Source organism: Xyrauchen texanus, chromosome 16, assembly GCF_025860055.1.
Source record: "Xyrauchen texanus isolate HMW12.3.18 chromosome 16, RBS_HiC_50CHRs, whole genome shotgun sequence".
NCBI classification, from domain to species: Eukaryota; Metazoa; Chordata; class Actinopteri; order Cypriniformes; family Catostomidae; genus Xyrauchen; species Xyrauchen texanus.
Window position 1 is genome coordinate 41,426,220 of NC_068291.1, and position 17,855 is coordinate 41,444,074.

The 17,855-nt window shown below is 36.3% G+C and overlaps 1 protein-coding gene across 1 annotated transcript in view; it reads left to right on the forward strand.

Annotated features, from left to right (window-relative positions):
* The first annotated feature begins 3,409 nt into the window (after positions 1-3,409).
* The window catches only part of LOC127657242 (metabotropic glutamate receptor 1-like), a 34,067-nt gene continuing 19,621 nt past the window's right edge, over positions 3,410-17,855 (forward strand). Inside the window, exons 1-4 of the mRNA XM_052145950.1 lie at positions 3,410-3,479; positions 3,992-4,801; positions 8,111-8,360; positions 11,919-12,154. Coding sequence (XP_052001910.1) covers positions 4,087-4,801; positions 8,111-8,360; positions 11,919-12,154 — 1,201 coding nt within the window. The 5' untranslated portion in view covers positions 3,410-3,479; positions 3,992-4,086. The remainder of the gene's footprint in view (positions 3,480-3,991; positions 4,802-8,110; positions 8,361-11,918; positions 12,155-17,855) is intronic.

The following is a 17,855-nucleotide window of genomic DNA, read 5'->3' on the forward strand; positions in this document are numbered from 1 at the left end:
TTATAATTTTTTCACATATCAGTTTTTGTCTCTTAACCCTTTTTTGAGTTCTGTAGTCAATGGCTTACCTGGAAAATCAGTGTTATAGGATTTGAGAGGTCACATTCTGGAAAAACATGATTATTATAATGGAAAAATATTAGTTTTACACAACTGGATTTGAAAACAAAAAATGATTCGACTTAGTTTGTTGGCTTTGGTTTGTTGTTGACAAATACAATTTTTATATGGATAATATGTCAACTAGTTAGTCATTTTATTTAACCCTTGTGGGTGTTTGGGTCATTTTTGACCCATTTTGTTTTGGTTTCTTTAGTAAAAATTGTTTCATTCATCTCAGTGGGCCAAGGCTTGGTTACTTTTCTTTCATTTGCCATCTGAACTCACAAAACAAATTGGACTGGATTTGATGAGTTTAGCCTCCGTGACAAAAAGTAACACTCGTTGTGTTCTGGGTCACTTTTTAAATTTGAAAGTGAAAGTAGAGATTCATAATAAAAAAGCCAATGACATAAATATTGATATGTCTCTCATCCACAGAGCTCAGAGACAACATTCTTCCTATAAAAATGTTGAGCTATATATATGTATAATCTGTAGGTTTGTCCAGATACTCAGGTGACATTTCACCCCACACTTCCTGTAGCACTTATCATAGATGTGTCTGTCTTGTCGCGCACTTCTCACGCACCTTACAGTCTATCTGATCCCACAAAAGCTCAATGGGGTTAAGATCCATAACACTCTTTTCCAATTATCTGTTGTCCAATGTCTGTGTTTCTTTGCCCACTCAATCCTTTTCTTTTTGTTTTTCTGTTTCAAAGGTGTCGTTTTCTTTGCAATTCTTCCCATAAGGCTGCACCCCTGTGTCTTCTCTTTACTGTTGTACATGAAACTGGTGTTGAGCGGGTAGAATTCAATGAAGCTGTCAGCGGAGGACATGTGAGGCGTCTATTTCTCAAACTAGAGACTCTGATGTACTTATCCTCTTGTTTAGTTGTACATCTGGCCTTCCACCAGTGGGGATTTCTTTAAGACTGCAAGGGAAGCTCAGCTTCCCCTATAATGTCAAAAAAATAATGGTCAAATATGTACTATTGTGTAAACAATTTATTGACTAAACATGCGTTAGAACACGTTCATCTCGAAGACGAGTTCGTTCAGAATCAGCTACATTACATATAGCAGGTCGGCTGACTCGATTTACTTCTCATACATTCCCGTAGCGTCAGTGCATTTCCCTGTTGAAGCCGAGCGTCCATTGACTTCAGTGGGGCTGCTATGAACAGTTTTTTCAGTGCTCGAAAATAGACGGTCATTGGATAAATGCTGCGATTATGTCCCGCCCACGGACGCTCAGCGTCTCTGGGGGTGAATGAGGAGTGGGCTGGCCCGGACTCCGGGGCTTCCGCGTGATGATTGGAGGATCTGTCGAAAGACTGCATCTCCTTTTGATTGACAGCGAATCTGTACTATAAGAAGTCACTGAAGCTATTTCGTGCTCAGTCCCATCGCGGATTTCTCAAGTGTAGTCGAAAGACAAACTGCAGCAACCTATTTCTTTATATTTGTTTGGCGAAATTGCTAGTCAATTTGCATAATACATTTCACACAATTATACACCACATTCCTTGTTTCAGTTTTACCAAGTATAATATATTTTGTTTTAGAGCGTTCGTTCGTTCGTTCGTTCATTCATAGGGCAGAATTTACTTTTAAATAAGTTTATAATGTAGGCCGAAAATGAGCTTCCCCTCTTTGAAAGACCAGCAGCCGCCACTGCCTTCCACATCTCTTTCTGTCCTTGTTAGAGTCAGTTGTTCTTTGTCTTTGAAGACTAGTTTTCACCTTTGGATGAAATCTTAAATTTTTTGCAATTTCAAGCATTGTATCGCCTTCATTCCTCAAAACAATGATTGACCGACGAGTTTCTAGAGAAAACTGTTTCTTTTTATGTGTGCCATTTTTTTGACCTAATATTGATCTTAAGACATGCCAGTCTATTGCATACTGTGGCAACTCAAAAACAAACACAAAGACAATGTTAAGTTTCATTTAATGAGCCAAATAACTTTCAACTGTGTTTGATATAATGGCAAGTGACTTTCTAGTACCAAATTAGCAATTTAGCATGATTACTCAAGGATAAGGTGTTGGAGTGATGGCTGCTGTCTAGATTTGATCAAAAATGACTTTTTTCAAATAGTGATGGAACTGTTTTTTTTTACATCAGTATTGTCCCGACTATACATTGTGATCAGTTGAATGCCACTTTGGTGAATTAAAGTAACAATTTCCTTCCAAAACAGCTAAATCTGTACATTATTCCAAACTTTTGGCCCCAGTGTATATAAACATAATAATTAAGAGTGCAGCCCTCGAGTTTACAGGGATCCAGCTTTGCGGCCCCTGACCTTTCCAATGTTGAGTAGCCTGGTCTAGATACTCCTATTTTGTCCAGGGTTTGGTGTTACAAGGTCACATAGCATATATTAAGTAAGTGAGAATTGTTATATTCACTGCAGTACCGTCATATCACAACCAGAGGTCTCTGCAAACTTAATCTGCAACGCCCATTTTAATAAATATTTGATAACAACTTTTTTTTTATTGTATTTTTTTTACTCGGAGCATTGCAGATATCTGTGTTTTTATATTATATGTGATTTCTAAAAAGAACGTGCTGTGTTGAAGGGGTTTATTATCAGTAGCAGAATTAGGTTTCATCTATGCATTTGATTTTCTGCCGTTTCTTTTCTTTCCTTTTTTAGGTGCATTTTTGCATTTGATTATATCCAATGGCCTCCTTTGTGCTGTTGAGTTATGTTTAAACTGCATATTAAAGAACACAGAAAATCGACACATTTTCAACTCTTTCAAGGCACGTAGTTCACGATGAACTATGAATAAATAAATGCGTCGCTTTTTATTTTATTTATTTTTTTGTTATGATAGCTTGATAATTGATTGAACCTGATTGATCCTAAAAAAGTTTTAGTCAAATTACAATCGTTTTAAACAGGACACCTACCTGTCATAGACTATTGTTTTATATAATATAATCAAACATATTATTTATACAACAATTACATTTTGGAGATTTCATTTAAAATATATATTCATAATATAACCATTATTATTAATTTATTTAAATCATATCATGAATTATTGATGCATTTTTATTGATTAGTCGTATATGGTTAATTAAGATACTAACAGTAATATTAATATTATTATTAAACAATAAGTATGAATAATAATAATAATAATACAATTATGCTAAAATAATGATATCAATTATATTAGAAAATGTTAGTATTCTTTGAATTGTGCTGCCTCTATCCCGTGACCCGCTTTCTCGTGCAGTGATTATAAAAGAGGAGGCTCTCTCGTTCATTTTGGAGGATGAAAAGAAGGATTCGCAGTTTGTGCTCCGGCAGCTCAGGAGAGAGATGTGATGATATGCGCTGTGATTTCAGGTAAGAATGAGCTGATTAAATGTGCTTTGAATGCATAAGCCAAATGACTAAGCCATAGTCCCATGTGGAACATAGTGGCTATAAATCAGGTTGTATTTTAGAGCTACGGTAAATGTATAGCTCGTCTACATTACATTACACATAGTGCATGCTTGGGCAACTCTGAACTCATTTGATCCACGCCAGATATCTGGAGAGATGTGCATATGCACATATATATATATATATATATATATATATATATATATATATATATGTATATATATATATACATCTACAAAGCATAAGGATACAATTGCATTGATTGAATAGACAACGCCCTTTTCAAAGTTCCTTTCTTGGTTATCTGTGAGTTTCAGTGCTGTCCATGGTGCTTAATTCAATGTGCTCTCAATAGGTTATGCCTTTATTCTATATGCATGAATTACAAAATAACAAACCATAACACCTTATTACATCTGTTTGTTCAAGAATGTGATAACAAGTAATCCATTTACATCTTCTTTTTGCAGGAAACCTGTTCATCATGGCTTGACAGGAAGGCAACAAATAACTGTGTTTCTTAACAGCAAGATGGACATGATTTCAAGTGGAAACATATGACACCATGGGAATGATCTTGAGAATGAATTTCATCTCTATTTTCTTTCTTCCATCCTTACTGTTTTGTACTCATCCCATCTCAGCTGCTAACTTACAGCGGCCATTGGTATCCAGGGCAGCAACCCGCTCGGTGGCGAGGATGGATGGAGATATCATCATCGGGGCTCTGTTCTCTGTCCATCATCAACCGGCGGCTGAGAGGGTCGCTGAGAGGAAGTGTGGTGAGATCAGGGAACAGTATGGAATCCAAAGGGTGGAAGCGATGTTCCACACGCTGGACAGAATAAACGCAGATCGATACCTTCTACCCAACATCACTCTGGGTTGTGAAATCAGGGACTCTTGCTGGCACTCATCAGTAGCTTTGGAACAAAGTATTGAGTTCATAAGAGACTCTCTCATTTCCATCCGTGATGACAAAGAAGGGTCAAAATGGTGCGTTGAAGGACATCCTTCGGCTCAGCCACCAGCCACCAAAAAGCCCATTGCTGGTGTCATTGGACCCGGGTCCAGCTCAGTGGCCATTCAAGTTCAGAACCTGTTGCAGCTTTTCAACATCCCCCAGATTGCTTACTCAGCTACAAGCATTGACTTGAGTGATAAAACTCTCTTTAAGTACTTCCTTAGGGTTGTCCCATCTGATACCCTTCAAGCCAGAGCTCTCTTGGACATTGTAAAACGGTACAACTGGACTTATGTGTCAGCAGTTCATACTGAGGGTAAGTTAAACATTTGTATCTTTACTGTGTCTGATATCATCCCAGAAGAACATATTGAGTTTTCAGTTATAGGTTATTGACAACTAAGGCTGTAAAACTGGTAAGTAAGGTGATGAAACTGACAGATCTTCAAATGTCAAGTTCGTAGAAATGCAATCTTTGTCTCCATGTTGGTTTCACAAAAAAAGAAAAAGAAAAGGGACAAAATGGTAAATGGTCTGCACTTATATAACGGTATTCAAAGCGCTTTACACTGCGTCTCATTCACCCACACACACATTCATACACCAATGGCGGCAGAGCTGCTACTGTAAGGTGCTAGCCTGCTATTGGGAGCAACTTGGGGTTCAGTGTCTTGCCCAAGGACACTTCGGCATGTGGAGTCATGTGGGCCAGGATTCGAACCACCAACCCTCCAACTGAGCCACAGCCGCCCCTAAGAAAAAGAAAAACAATGTATAGAATTGTTATACAATGCCAGAACTAATGTCACTTTGATGTAACCATGATGTAAAGACATACTTTTTTCAACAATTTTTCTCAGGGTTACTCCATATGACCTGAACAAAATGTGCCTTAATATAAAAATGTCCAAATATTGATTTTTAATAATATGAAAAAAGTATGATTTTTTAAAACTTCACAGACAGCCTTGAGGGTTTAAAGGGGTCCTTTCTGTTTTCTGTTGTGTTTTTTTTATCACATGATTTGGTTACACCACCTTACTTTGATTTGATGGAAATAAGTTTTTCAAATATTGATCGTATATATATATTTTTTACTGTTTCACTGCTTATTTTTAAGAGATAATAATAAAAGAGTATTCTGCACTACTCTAATAATGCAAGTAAGAATTTCAGATCCTTTTTTTCTGTTTCCAGATGGTTTCACCTCATGATATTTTTAACTTTAAGCCCCAAGAAAAATATAATATCAAAATGACTTTAACTCATGTTCATTATAGAAGAGGTGTTTTCAAGTAATAATTTAGTGTGGATTGCATTTGAATTTTCATTTTAGTATCAACTTTGTCTCAGAGGTTTCTCCTTAAATTGTTCAGATACAGTAAGAGTATAGAGCTCTGAAATTATTATGTATAGCATAGCTCAGGTGATTTGGTTTTGGGAGAATTTGATGAAAATGTTTGTGTTCATATCGAAATTTCAGACTGGATCGCATATTTTGATGTCTTGGTAAATCTCAGCACAGTTTGAGATGTTGAGATCTCCTCTGAAACTCTTATGGAGACTCATGTGAGATTACTGGGGTGTTTTTCTCAGAAGAACATCTGAAATGCTAAAGATTTATGCAAAAGTCTCATTTGCTTTCCATGTATGCTCACTGCTGTCCAAGAGATCTTTCTTTTTTCATGGGATCACTCCCCCTTTTTTAAGTTGGGCTTAAGACTTGTGTGAACTATTTTGATAACAGTGCACTTTGGACAAATATCCCTGATCCTATTTTAATACATGTAAAAAAAAAAATAATACATGTAAGCTAAAAATGTGAAAAAAATATTTTTATTAAATTAGATTTTTTTTTTTAGTTAATCTGAAATCATGGGTTAACTCAAGTTTTCTTCTTTTTTTCATTGTTGTTTTTTGATAATATTGTTCATTTTTGTGGTAAAGTGAAAATTGTGATATTTAACCAAATTAACAAGTTATGTTCACAATAATGGAATCTTATCCAAATATAAGGCCAGGGTAAAATCAGGCACTGTTCTGATATTTGTGCAGACTTTTTAATCGGCATATCATTATCAAGAGATTGATATTGTTCTCATATCAACCACACAACATTATTACAAAAATGGCCCAAAATGCGATTAAAAAGTAATACTCTAATCTCTCATACCATTTGAAAGCACAATCAGGGTCATAAGCCCTCAAATAATTTCAACAAAGTACATGTGAGTGTGATCATCTTTAGTTATCAGTTCGATGGTTCATTCATTCATTCATTCATTAAGTCTCTCATTTATTAATTTCTGGTGTTGCATAAAAAACACACCATGTGTGATGACCTAATCTAGTCATGCTGGCAAAACTGAACGTGTGTTAACATTACTAAAGTGAAATTTATTATTGTACATTTTAGTTTAATACAGCACTGATATTTGCAAAAATATAAATGCTAAATGTGTACAGGAATGTAACCTATTTATTAGTATTTGCAGCATTCAGAATTAAATTCTGCACCAGAATTTGAACTGAGGTGGCATATCACAGTATTTAATAAATTAACTTTAATTTAATGGACATGGGTGGACGAACACGTCATTTCCAAAAATGCTTTAGTTTACCACAAAGTCTTTAAAATGGGACCAAACAACATGAAACAGCTTACAAACATGGAAACCTTAAAAAAAAAAAAAAAGAAAAAAGAAATGATCTGCTCTTTCCCTTTGTTGAATTTCTTTGAATTGCAATTAATTAAAATCATCTTCCTGTCATTGCAATTCCACATCCTTTGGGGTTTGGGCCAATGCTTTGAAGGCTGAGATTTGTCCCTCCCAATCATGCATCTGTCCTTGTTTATATATTTTTTGTCAATGCTGAAAATAATTTAGTATGAGATAACTTACAAATGCTTGACTGTGAGTCTGTCATAATAAAAGTCCCCCCTCCGTTGCACAAGTTGGTATATGGCCCGACTAGTGTTGCGCAATCCCCCTTTAGCATAAACGGTGGTGTCTCGTGGTACCTGTTACATTTCTCAGCGCTGGCCAGGATGGGCCAATCACAGTCGTTTATTTTTACTGGATGAGGATTTAAAAAAATGCTTTAATAGATAATTCAGGTGGATTTCCATTCACAGGTATGAATCCTTGTAATTATACATTTGTATTCAAAATAATATCCAGTGTATCCAAAGGCATATCAAACATTCTGTGATTTAAATGCGGATACATGGAGGATTCAGTTGTCAGAACATCAAGCGCCCCCTATAGGTATAAAACTTTGTCTCGAAAGACACAGTCAGTGGTTGACAACATGTTTCAGTCTGTAGGTCTTTCGAATGAATTTAGAAATCATTAAATAAATCACATGAGTCACATTTACATTTACATTTATGCACTTACAGTGCACATATTACAGGGACAATCTCCCCGGACCAACCTGGAGTTAAGTGCCTTGCTCAAGGATACAATGGTGGTGGCTGTGGGGATCGAACCAGCAACCTTCTGATTACCAGTTATGTGCTTTAGCCCACTACGCCACCACCACTCTACATATGTCATATGTGATGAGCTGGTAAGAATTTTAATTTTCTGAAAGGGTTAATGTTTTTCTGAAACATTTTCAGGGAATTATGGGGAAAGTGGCATGGAGGCCTTTAAGGAACTGGCGTCTCAGGAGGGTCTGTGTATCGCCCACTCTGACAAAATCTACAGCAATGCTGGAGAGAAACACTTTGACCGGCTGCTGAGGAAACTTCGAGAACGTCTACCTAAAGCTCGTGTGGTAGTCTGCTTCTGCGAGGGAATGACTGTACGCGGTCTCCTCATGGCCATGAGACGCCTCGGTGTAGCTGGAGAATTCCTCCTCATTGGCAGGTAGATACGTTTAGATATTGTTGCTCATACTCAAAGTCAATTTTTGGTTGAACTACCTTAAAAGTAAGGCCAGTCATAGGGATTCTGCTTAGAAATTATCATGGTATCAGTTTCCAATTATTGAGATATTAAAATGATGGTGGATGACTTCTTAGTAATTTTACTCAGCAGAACCCTCTCTTGTGGGGTATTTATACCTCTATCTTGACACCAATGCAGTGTCTATGGAATTAAAACAGGACATCATTGGTCAAGGATTCTCTATTTTGGGTCAAGGAGACTGTTTCAAGAGAGTCTCATTCAAAGTACTAAACTTTGGCAGAACAAATGATAATCTGTTGATATATCTGTGATTAGGACTATAAAACCTGTGTTCTGTAGATTCTCAGTTTTTATACCTTTAATTCAGGTTCCAGATTACTCAACCTTTGGATGCCGATTGGCAAAACCAATGTGCTGGTTTTTGTAACATTAATGGTAAAGAATAAAACCAGTCAGAATGGGCTCATAGAAATCCATTGTTTTGTTATTCAATATCTTGTTCGCAATGAACAATCACAACAAATATTCGTCCTTGTTGTGATAGTTAAACCTATTGGACGATCGTGTTTCAGTGCCATGTTAAAATAAAAGATATGTAAGATTTTGTGATTAAAGTCATAAGACAATTAAGTAGTAATGTTTGACAATAAAGTGACATTACAATAATATAAAGTCATAGAATTATGAAATTAAACTTTGAAATTAAATTTTGAGAATAAAGCTGTAAAACTACGGGGTTAATTACAAAAACATACTGTTGCACTATGAGATTAAAATAGAAATGTTTTGAGAATAAAGTAAAAATTACTAGAATAAAGTTGTTGCATTATTAGCATTATTACATGCTAATATTAAAGTAAAGGGCTATTATGGGATATTCTCAAAACAATTTGACTTTATTCTTGTGATGTTAAAAATGTATTCTCCAAATTGTTTTTTTTTTTTAAATGGCACAAAAATGTTGTAATACTATTTTAACTGTTTTCAGAGGCTTACAGTATAATGGCATCACTGCAGCATCTTTCTTGTGTTTATTATTCCATCCATCCATCCATCCATCTTCAACCGCTTATCCGAAGTCGGGTCGCGGGGGCAGCTACTCCAGCAGGGGGCCCCAAACTTCCCTATCCTGAGCCACATGAACCAGCTCTGACTGGGGGACCCCGAGGCGTTCCCAGGCCAGTGTGGAGATGTAATCTCTCCACCTAATCCTGGGTCTTCCCCGAGGCCTCCTCCCAGCTGGACGTGCCTGAAACACCTCCCTAGGGAGGCGGCCAGGGGGCATCCTTACCAAATGCCCAAACCACCTCAACTGGCTCCTTTCGACGCAAAGGAGCAGCGGCTCTACTCCGAGCTCCTCACGGATGACTGAGCTCCTCACCCTATCTCTAAGGGAGAAGCCCGCCACCCTTCTGAGGAAGCCCATTTCGGCCGCTTGTAATCGCGACCTAGTTCTTTCGGTTATGACCCAGCCTTCATGACCATAGGTGAGGGTAGGAACAAAAATTGACCGGTAGATCGAGAGCTTTGCCTTCCGGCTCAGCTCTCTTTTCGTGACAACAGTGCGATAGAGCGAGTGCAATACCGCCCCCGCTGCCCCGATTCTCCGGCCAACCTCCCGCTCCATTGTCCCCTCACTTGTGATCTTGTGCCTCCTTCACTTGGGGCAATACCTCCTTCCCTACTTGGAGTACGCACTCCAACGGTTTTCTGCCTCCAAATAGGTTTTACTATTTATTTATTATTTTAAAAAAAAATGTATCCCCTTTTCTCCCATTTTGGAATGCCCAATTCAGTTTCTCACCTCAATCCGGGTCGTGGAGGACAAGTCTCAGTTGCCTCCGCTTCTGAGACCGTCAATCCGTGCATCTTATCATGTGGCTTGTTTTGCACGACACCACAGAGACTCACAGCATGTGGAGACTCATGCTTCTCTCCGTGATCCATGCACAGCTTACCACACGCCCCATTGAGAGCGAGAACCACTAATTACAACCACGAGGAGGTTACCCCATTTGACTCTACCCTCCCTAGCAACCGGGCCAATTTGGTTGCTAAGGAGACCTGGCTGAATTTACTCAGCACACCCTGGATTCAAACTCGTGACTCCAGGGGTGGTGGTCAGCGTGAATACTCACTGAGATACCCAGGCCACCAGTTTCTTGTGTTTATTGAGAGTCCCACAGACACCCTACACCAACTCTAACCTTCCTTTACCAAAATTAACCATAGTTTTACCAAATGAAAAATGCATTCCGTCGTTACACCCCACGCCACTGCAGCAACACTAGTGGGTGCAATTTGTCTTGAATTTCTATTTTACCTCCGTACTATTGGAGTGCAAATCACCACGTTGTGTGGCAGGTGCTATTTACATCTAGGGTCATTTTTAGATTTGGTTATTAGTCCCAAAACTGAAAAATGCAATAATGCAATGAGCGATTATGACATTTGTTTTTAATCATAATGAGAAAAACACAACGAGTGTCAGCTGTTTGTGGTAAATTGTTATCTGTTAAGTAAGAAGAGTCAGCTAAGAATAGGCTAGCTTTGGCATCTTGCAGAGAAGATGCTGAGTGGCAGATGGTGCCGATGGTGCCATAACCACAAAAAGATACCTTCATAATGAGCTCAACAAAACACAATCAAGCCAAACAGGGTTGGACTGGTATTAAAAAACAGCCCAGGACCTAAAAGCAGCCTAATACGAACTATTGCCTGCTTTATAATCTACTTCATATAGATATTTACTGCTAATTGCTAGGTCTGAAATAGTCACTTTTACAATACAGAGGCAGGGCAATACAATTTCACAAAAAACAACAACATTTTAAACAACTTTTCAGGTCAAATAATACACATTTTTAACACAAGAATTAATGTAAGTGCTTTAATGAAATTAGAACTTTTCATTTCTGCCTTTAAACCCTCCAAAAATTGGCCCCATTCACTTCCATTCAAAGTGCCTCTCTGTAACCTCGATATTTAAGAAAATGAATTAATTTTTGTGGTAATCTATGTTATGCCACAAATGCTGTCGAATGAGTTTAATTTGTATTGAATGCAGAATATTCCTTGGAGCAATTTCTACCTACCAAAAATTCTCAAAGGTGAACTGAGAAGGTGATGATATTAAAAATGGTTATTTAAATAAAAATAACAAAGTCAATTTTTAATAAAAAAACAAAGAAAGAAAGAAAAGTTCACATTTTGTCACATTTTTCATAGCTAAAATTGTTACTTGTTATTTATCAAACTTTACTCAAGACACCAGATTTGTCAAAGTTTTAATTTCTGTATCATATCTATAATAATAGCTACAAAATTCCCATGCTTTTCCCATGCCAACACATCACTTGTGCTCTAATGATGAAACATCTCACACAAAGTAAGGATTATTGTGTGTGCTGAGTTTGTTCTTTAGCTTGTGATAAAGTAGGTTAGTGCACTCAAGAGCATCAGTGTTTTTAAAGTTCGATGTTATTAATTAGACCCTCTGTGACCCGGTTCGTTCAGTGACGGCTGGGCAGACCGAGACGAGGTTGTGGAGGGTTATGAACAGGAAGCCGTGGGTGGAATCACGATGAAGCTACAGAGTGAGGAGGTCACGTCCTTTGATGACTACTATCTGAAGTTACGCCTCAACACCAACACTAGAAACCCCTGGTTTGCGGAATTCTGGCAGTATCGTTTCCAGTGTCGTCTCCCAGGACACCCACAAGAAAACACAAATTATAAGAAGAACTGCTCAGGTATGGAGAGAAATATGTGCTCTATTGGGGTCATTCCTGCCGTGCATTGTGCAGTTTCATGTCCCCATCATATAATGTCTAATATATTGGATAAAATATTATACTCATAATTTTAAAGAAATTATATTAGTTTTTTTTTTCATAAAAATATCAAAATGAAAAGGGATAGTTCACCCAAATATTAAAAGCCTGTGATCATTCACTTTCATTGTATGGAAACAAGATGCTTGAATGTATTGTAAATGGTGACTGAGTTTAAAATACTGCTTAACCCTATAACGTTGCTTGTAACAAATTTGATATGCTATTTTCTAAAACATCTGCATCATTAACATAATCAAAATGTTGCTAAATATCCTGTTGTCTACAATGTACTAGATGTCTACTGCCACCTGGTGGACGTTTCCGGGGAAAATATTTTAATTGATTTTCAAAAAACACTTTTGTATTGCATGCACTCGTTTTACATTTTTATTTTTTATGTGAAATCTTTGCTGATTTTTATAAAGTGACAGTAATGGTTAAATATTGTTACTGATACATTAAAAGGAGTATTTTCTGAATATAAGCAACTTGTGCTTGATTAAAATTTTGAATATTATTTTATAAAAAGAAAAAGTTGAAATCCATGTATCATATATGAGGCTTTTGAGGTATATCTCTCAAACACCATTACAGTACATTCATGCTCTTCACAAAAAAGTCACAGAGCTTTGAAAATTCTGACATATACATTTTAAATAAGATATATCTAAAGTGTGAACTAATATTTCTGTATATGTTCATATATCCAGCCTGCTCTGTAATTATAACATTTTCATTATTTTACTTTACAAGCCATTATGATGTCATCTTACCATAATGATCTTTAAAGCCTAATGTATAAAATATGATGCATAAAAAACACACATGGAATATTTTTAATGATATGATTTTATAGCTTGTATAATGGTACTTAAAAGAATCTTTTTTTTTTCTTTTCAATTTTTTTCTGACAACTCTTTCATGAAAACAGGAAACTCTTTCTCTTACAGGAAAGTAAGTCACACAGGAAATAATGTTCATTTTTGGGTTAACTATCCCTGTGATACATTGCCTGTTTTAGAAGTATGTCTGCTACTTCCCAATAATTGAGAAAATTAAAGAAACATAATTTTGTCATAATAATACAAAGACATATTTCTGTGTTTTTGCTGTTTTTGTGATCTGACACTTTCCCTCTGCTGACTGAAAAGGTGATCTAGGTAAATTTAATCTTTTTATGGTATATATTTATCTGACTGGGCTGATGTTTGTCATCAACTTTCACAAGCATCAAGATGAACTGAAATTTTGGGGCAACACTAAGTTGGGACCCACTTAGGTGTCTTTAACTACTATGTACTTCGGCATTTTCTAAAACGTACTTATTATCTACATACAGGAGTATCGGAATGCATGTAACAGGATTATGTATTTAAAATACTAAATATTAGTAACTGTATTCTATTACAGTTACAGTTTAAATCATTGTTATTTAGAATACAGTTACATTCAAAAAGTATTTTGATTACTGAAGAGATTACTTTGCATTTTATTGTCATTTGTTTCATTTAATATTTAGTCCTTTCAGATGGAAAACATTTATACATATCAATGATGTGATCCAAACTGCATTTAAACAGCAGTGAAACACTTTCTTATGATGTGTTACATTCATACGAGCAGACAGAGAAGTACGTTTGAAGTAAGTTTGGAGCAGAAGAAATATAAATAAACCTTGTGTAAATTGTCAGCTTTATGCTAAGCTAACATGCTATTTCTAGCCATTTTACACGCACATGTTACCAGACACGATCATATTTATTATCAAGAAAATTCATCTTGGATAATAATTGCTTTTTTACTAGTAAATCTTTAATATTAGGGCAAAAAAATAATATTCTTGATAATAATATTTGTATTGTTTTCCTGTAAAAACATCTAAAATTCCTTTAAACATGATTAATCTTGTTTTAGAAACAACACTGCATAAGATATTTAGATTTTTCAGAGAAAGTACTTTTAACATGTGTATTTTGTCTTACTGTACTTGACAGAGTTTTTATAGTCAAAACAAGTGAAAAAAAAAATCGACCAGTGCTGAAAAAGTAATTCAAAGTATTTAGATTACATTACTGACCTTGAGTAATCTAACGGAATATGTTACAAATTACATTTTACAGCATGTATTCTGTAATCTGTTCTGGATTACATTTAAAAAATGCATGTTGTTGCATTGTACTTAAATTAAAAATACAAATCACAATTTAAAAATTACATCTATAGTTACACTGTTAACCTAACCCCTAAACCCTAACCCTACTCCTAAACCTACCCTTACCTCAACCTCAGTAGCAGCAAATGTGAATGTTTTAAAGTGGTAGTTACATAATAACTATGTTGTATTGTATGTATTATAATTAGGGATGTCGATTTAACTTAAAATTAACACAATTAATCCGGTCCCTGGACAGTAATTCAAGCTTGTAGTACCACCCGTTTCCTCCAGGGGGCAGTACGCGAAACCCCAGCTGTATAAGCAATGCGCAGCTTATACAGAGAACAAACAACACTCACCACAGACGGCATTCACTAAAGTACAGGGGTTTCAGTACAGCGACGCACAAGGGGCGTGGCCATGACATAAAACAAATGCGCATTATAGTGCCTTCTTTCCGCGGGCGTTTCATATTTTCATCGCGGGCTTTTCATAACAGCGACAGCAAACTGATGGAACAGCCATGGAGAATCTAAGACAAAATAGGGAAATCGGTAAATGTTTTTGTTGATGCAAATTTTGAATTAGGAGAACGCCTACACTACCACGTCACATTTTTACGCTGTACTGAAACCCCTGGAAATAAGTGACTGCCCACCACAGACAGCAGACAACACAAGATGAGAATAGGTGCTTGCTTTTAAATGCTGCTTGATGGAGAGCAATTCCAAATGCAGGGATCTCAAGATGTGTTTATATGTTTAAACTATGTTAAACTTTACACAGTGACCTAAAAACGTTATGTTTATGACACAATGTAACAGAGCCACCCCAAAAGTGTCCGTCTGATGCAGGTGTACATTGTCATGTCCTTAGAAATAAATCCCTTATAATAAATGTATTTCGGACAGATTGATGAATTCAGTTGCAAAATGGATTGAACTGTAGGCCAATGATTGGCTTATGTTCAATAATATGTAAATAAACAATATATTGCATTCTATTATTTATAATTATTTAAATATAACCATTTAACCGTTATATATTGAATTATTGTTAAACGATGGACTTTCTCAGCAAGTATTTATATATGCGATTCATTTTGTTTAACTTGATTTATTAATCGGCATACCATGTAATTAATTTGATTGCATTTTTAATCGACAGTGTAAAGTTATTCAATGGAAAGGAGGAGGCGAGAACCGGCTTGACGATATAAATCATATTTTAATGAGAAACTTAAAAGACAACATAAACACACACATGACGGACATGTCCGCTAACTATCTCTCTCTCCTGCATGGTCCCACGCAGACAGCCTTTAACCCTCACGGAGGCATAATTAGCCTAATACGGGACCGGGTGCGTAGGATCACGACCCGGCCCCGCCCTCCGCCCTGCCACAGACAGCCTTAATTATAATGTTAGTACATAGAAGTTTAAGACACCTGCTATAAAGTGGGACCCTAAGTTAAAAACAATAAGCATGTTTTTTTTTTTAAACTGACACCTAACTTTGTTGTCTATATTTGCAGTGTCACATTTCGATTCACTATATGAACTGTATTTATGTTTCAACATGATAGGTGATGTAAATGTTACTGAAACGTTATGAAACTACAGTTACTTTTAAGTTAAAATGCAAATTCAGGGAAGCTCACTTTATTATCTAATCTAATCAGTCATTGCTTATTGCTGATTTCATTTTTTAATTTATTTTGTTACTTTATTTATTGTGGGAAATACATTTTCATACACACATTATAGTTACTGTTTTTGATGCATACTGCACGTTTAAAGTCTTTAGAAACTTAACATAAAGGCACAGTGAACATTTATTACAAATAAACAGAGAAATAGTCATAGTCTGCTGTTTTGTTATTATTTCTTTGTCTAGAACTCCAAGATGGTAAGTCATTTTAGTCGTTTTTATGAAGAGCTAACTTGGAGGTACTTCACTTCAGCAATATAGATAGAGGTCGACTGATATTGTACAACCATATGAATTTAAACTTTCCAGGAAATTATGTTCTGTGATTCTGTGTAAAGTATTTGTACATTTTGGGTTCATTATTAAAGGTTGTTTTAATATATTTCCCAGAAGGTCACAAAGCAACAATGTATATCCGTGGACCTCTAATATATGAAGTTATTGGGATGTTTTATCCACTGAAGGAACTAGAATATACTGGATGGGCACTTTGGTTTGAACACTTTGAACTTTAGATCCCAATAACATTAACTTAACCTCTCATGCCAGTTGGCTTTGCTGCATGTTCCAGTGGGGAACTTTTTAAAGTTCCAAATGTTGCTTGTGCTAAAATTAATCAGAGCCAAATTGAGTCATTTTAACTATGCAAATTAAGAGGTCATGCTTTTATTTGAGATTTCTGTAGGTTTTGCTTAACTAAGAACATGCATCTGCTAAACATTGACTGAAAACTAAAATATTGTATTGATGTCATACTGTGACTATAGTGGCAACAGGTTTTTGAAACCAAAAAGTCAAAGTTCACATGCACAATACATTTAAATACACAAAGGAGTTCCTTAAATTATCTTTCTGTGTGTATACAGTATACAGGAGTCACTCCCAAACTTATCATGTTTGCCATAGTGATAGAAATGGCGACGTTTTGGTGTTTCATTGCTGTCAACAAGAAACATGGATGCCAACACCTTAACCCATTTGGCATCTGCCTTTTTATTTTTAGCGACCAGAGACGTATAATGGTCTGGAAATTACAATAAGACCACTATTCCACCTGGTATTACGATGCGTCCCGGGTGATCAGATCACATGTGGTCAGGTGAGACACATTGCTGTTTAAACCTGGTCATTTAAATGTGTCTCCTGTGACCATTTGTGTTCAAATTTCACAGGGAGGGTTTGTTTCATGATGACATATTGTACATCAATCACTATGTCAGTGTTTTACTGCATGATATTAAAGCACAACAAAGTCAGTAAAGACAAAGAAGCAGCAGCAGCAAAAAAAGCAGATGCAGTTGAAATTTTGTCCATAAATTTAATGAGGCATAATGATCCATTATTTTAGTGGGTTACCTGTATCAAAGGAGCTTCAAGTGTTTGTGCTTGTCATCTGTATTGATATCAGACACACTAAAGAAGATCCATGAAGCTCTCGTGATTGTACACTTTTTAAAATGTTTTGATCGGATGGTTTAAACAAAGTTTAAAGCTTTGTTTAATAGCTCTCCATTCAGTGCAGTGTTTGATTGACAGGTAAGGGGTGGAGATTCACTGCTGCCGGGATGCATACAGGACGGATTAGCGTTTACACCTCAAATGCGATGCGGTCACATTCATGTGTTTTTTGTGATCCGATCACAAAATCTTTAGAACTGTATTTAGGGCTGACCACATGTGATCGGATCACCCGAAATGCATACCAGGTGGAAACAAAGCTAGTTGTTCGTTTAATTTCTGTATACACACAG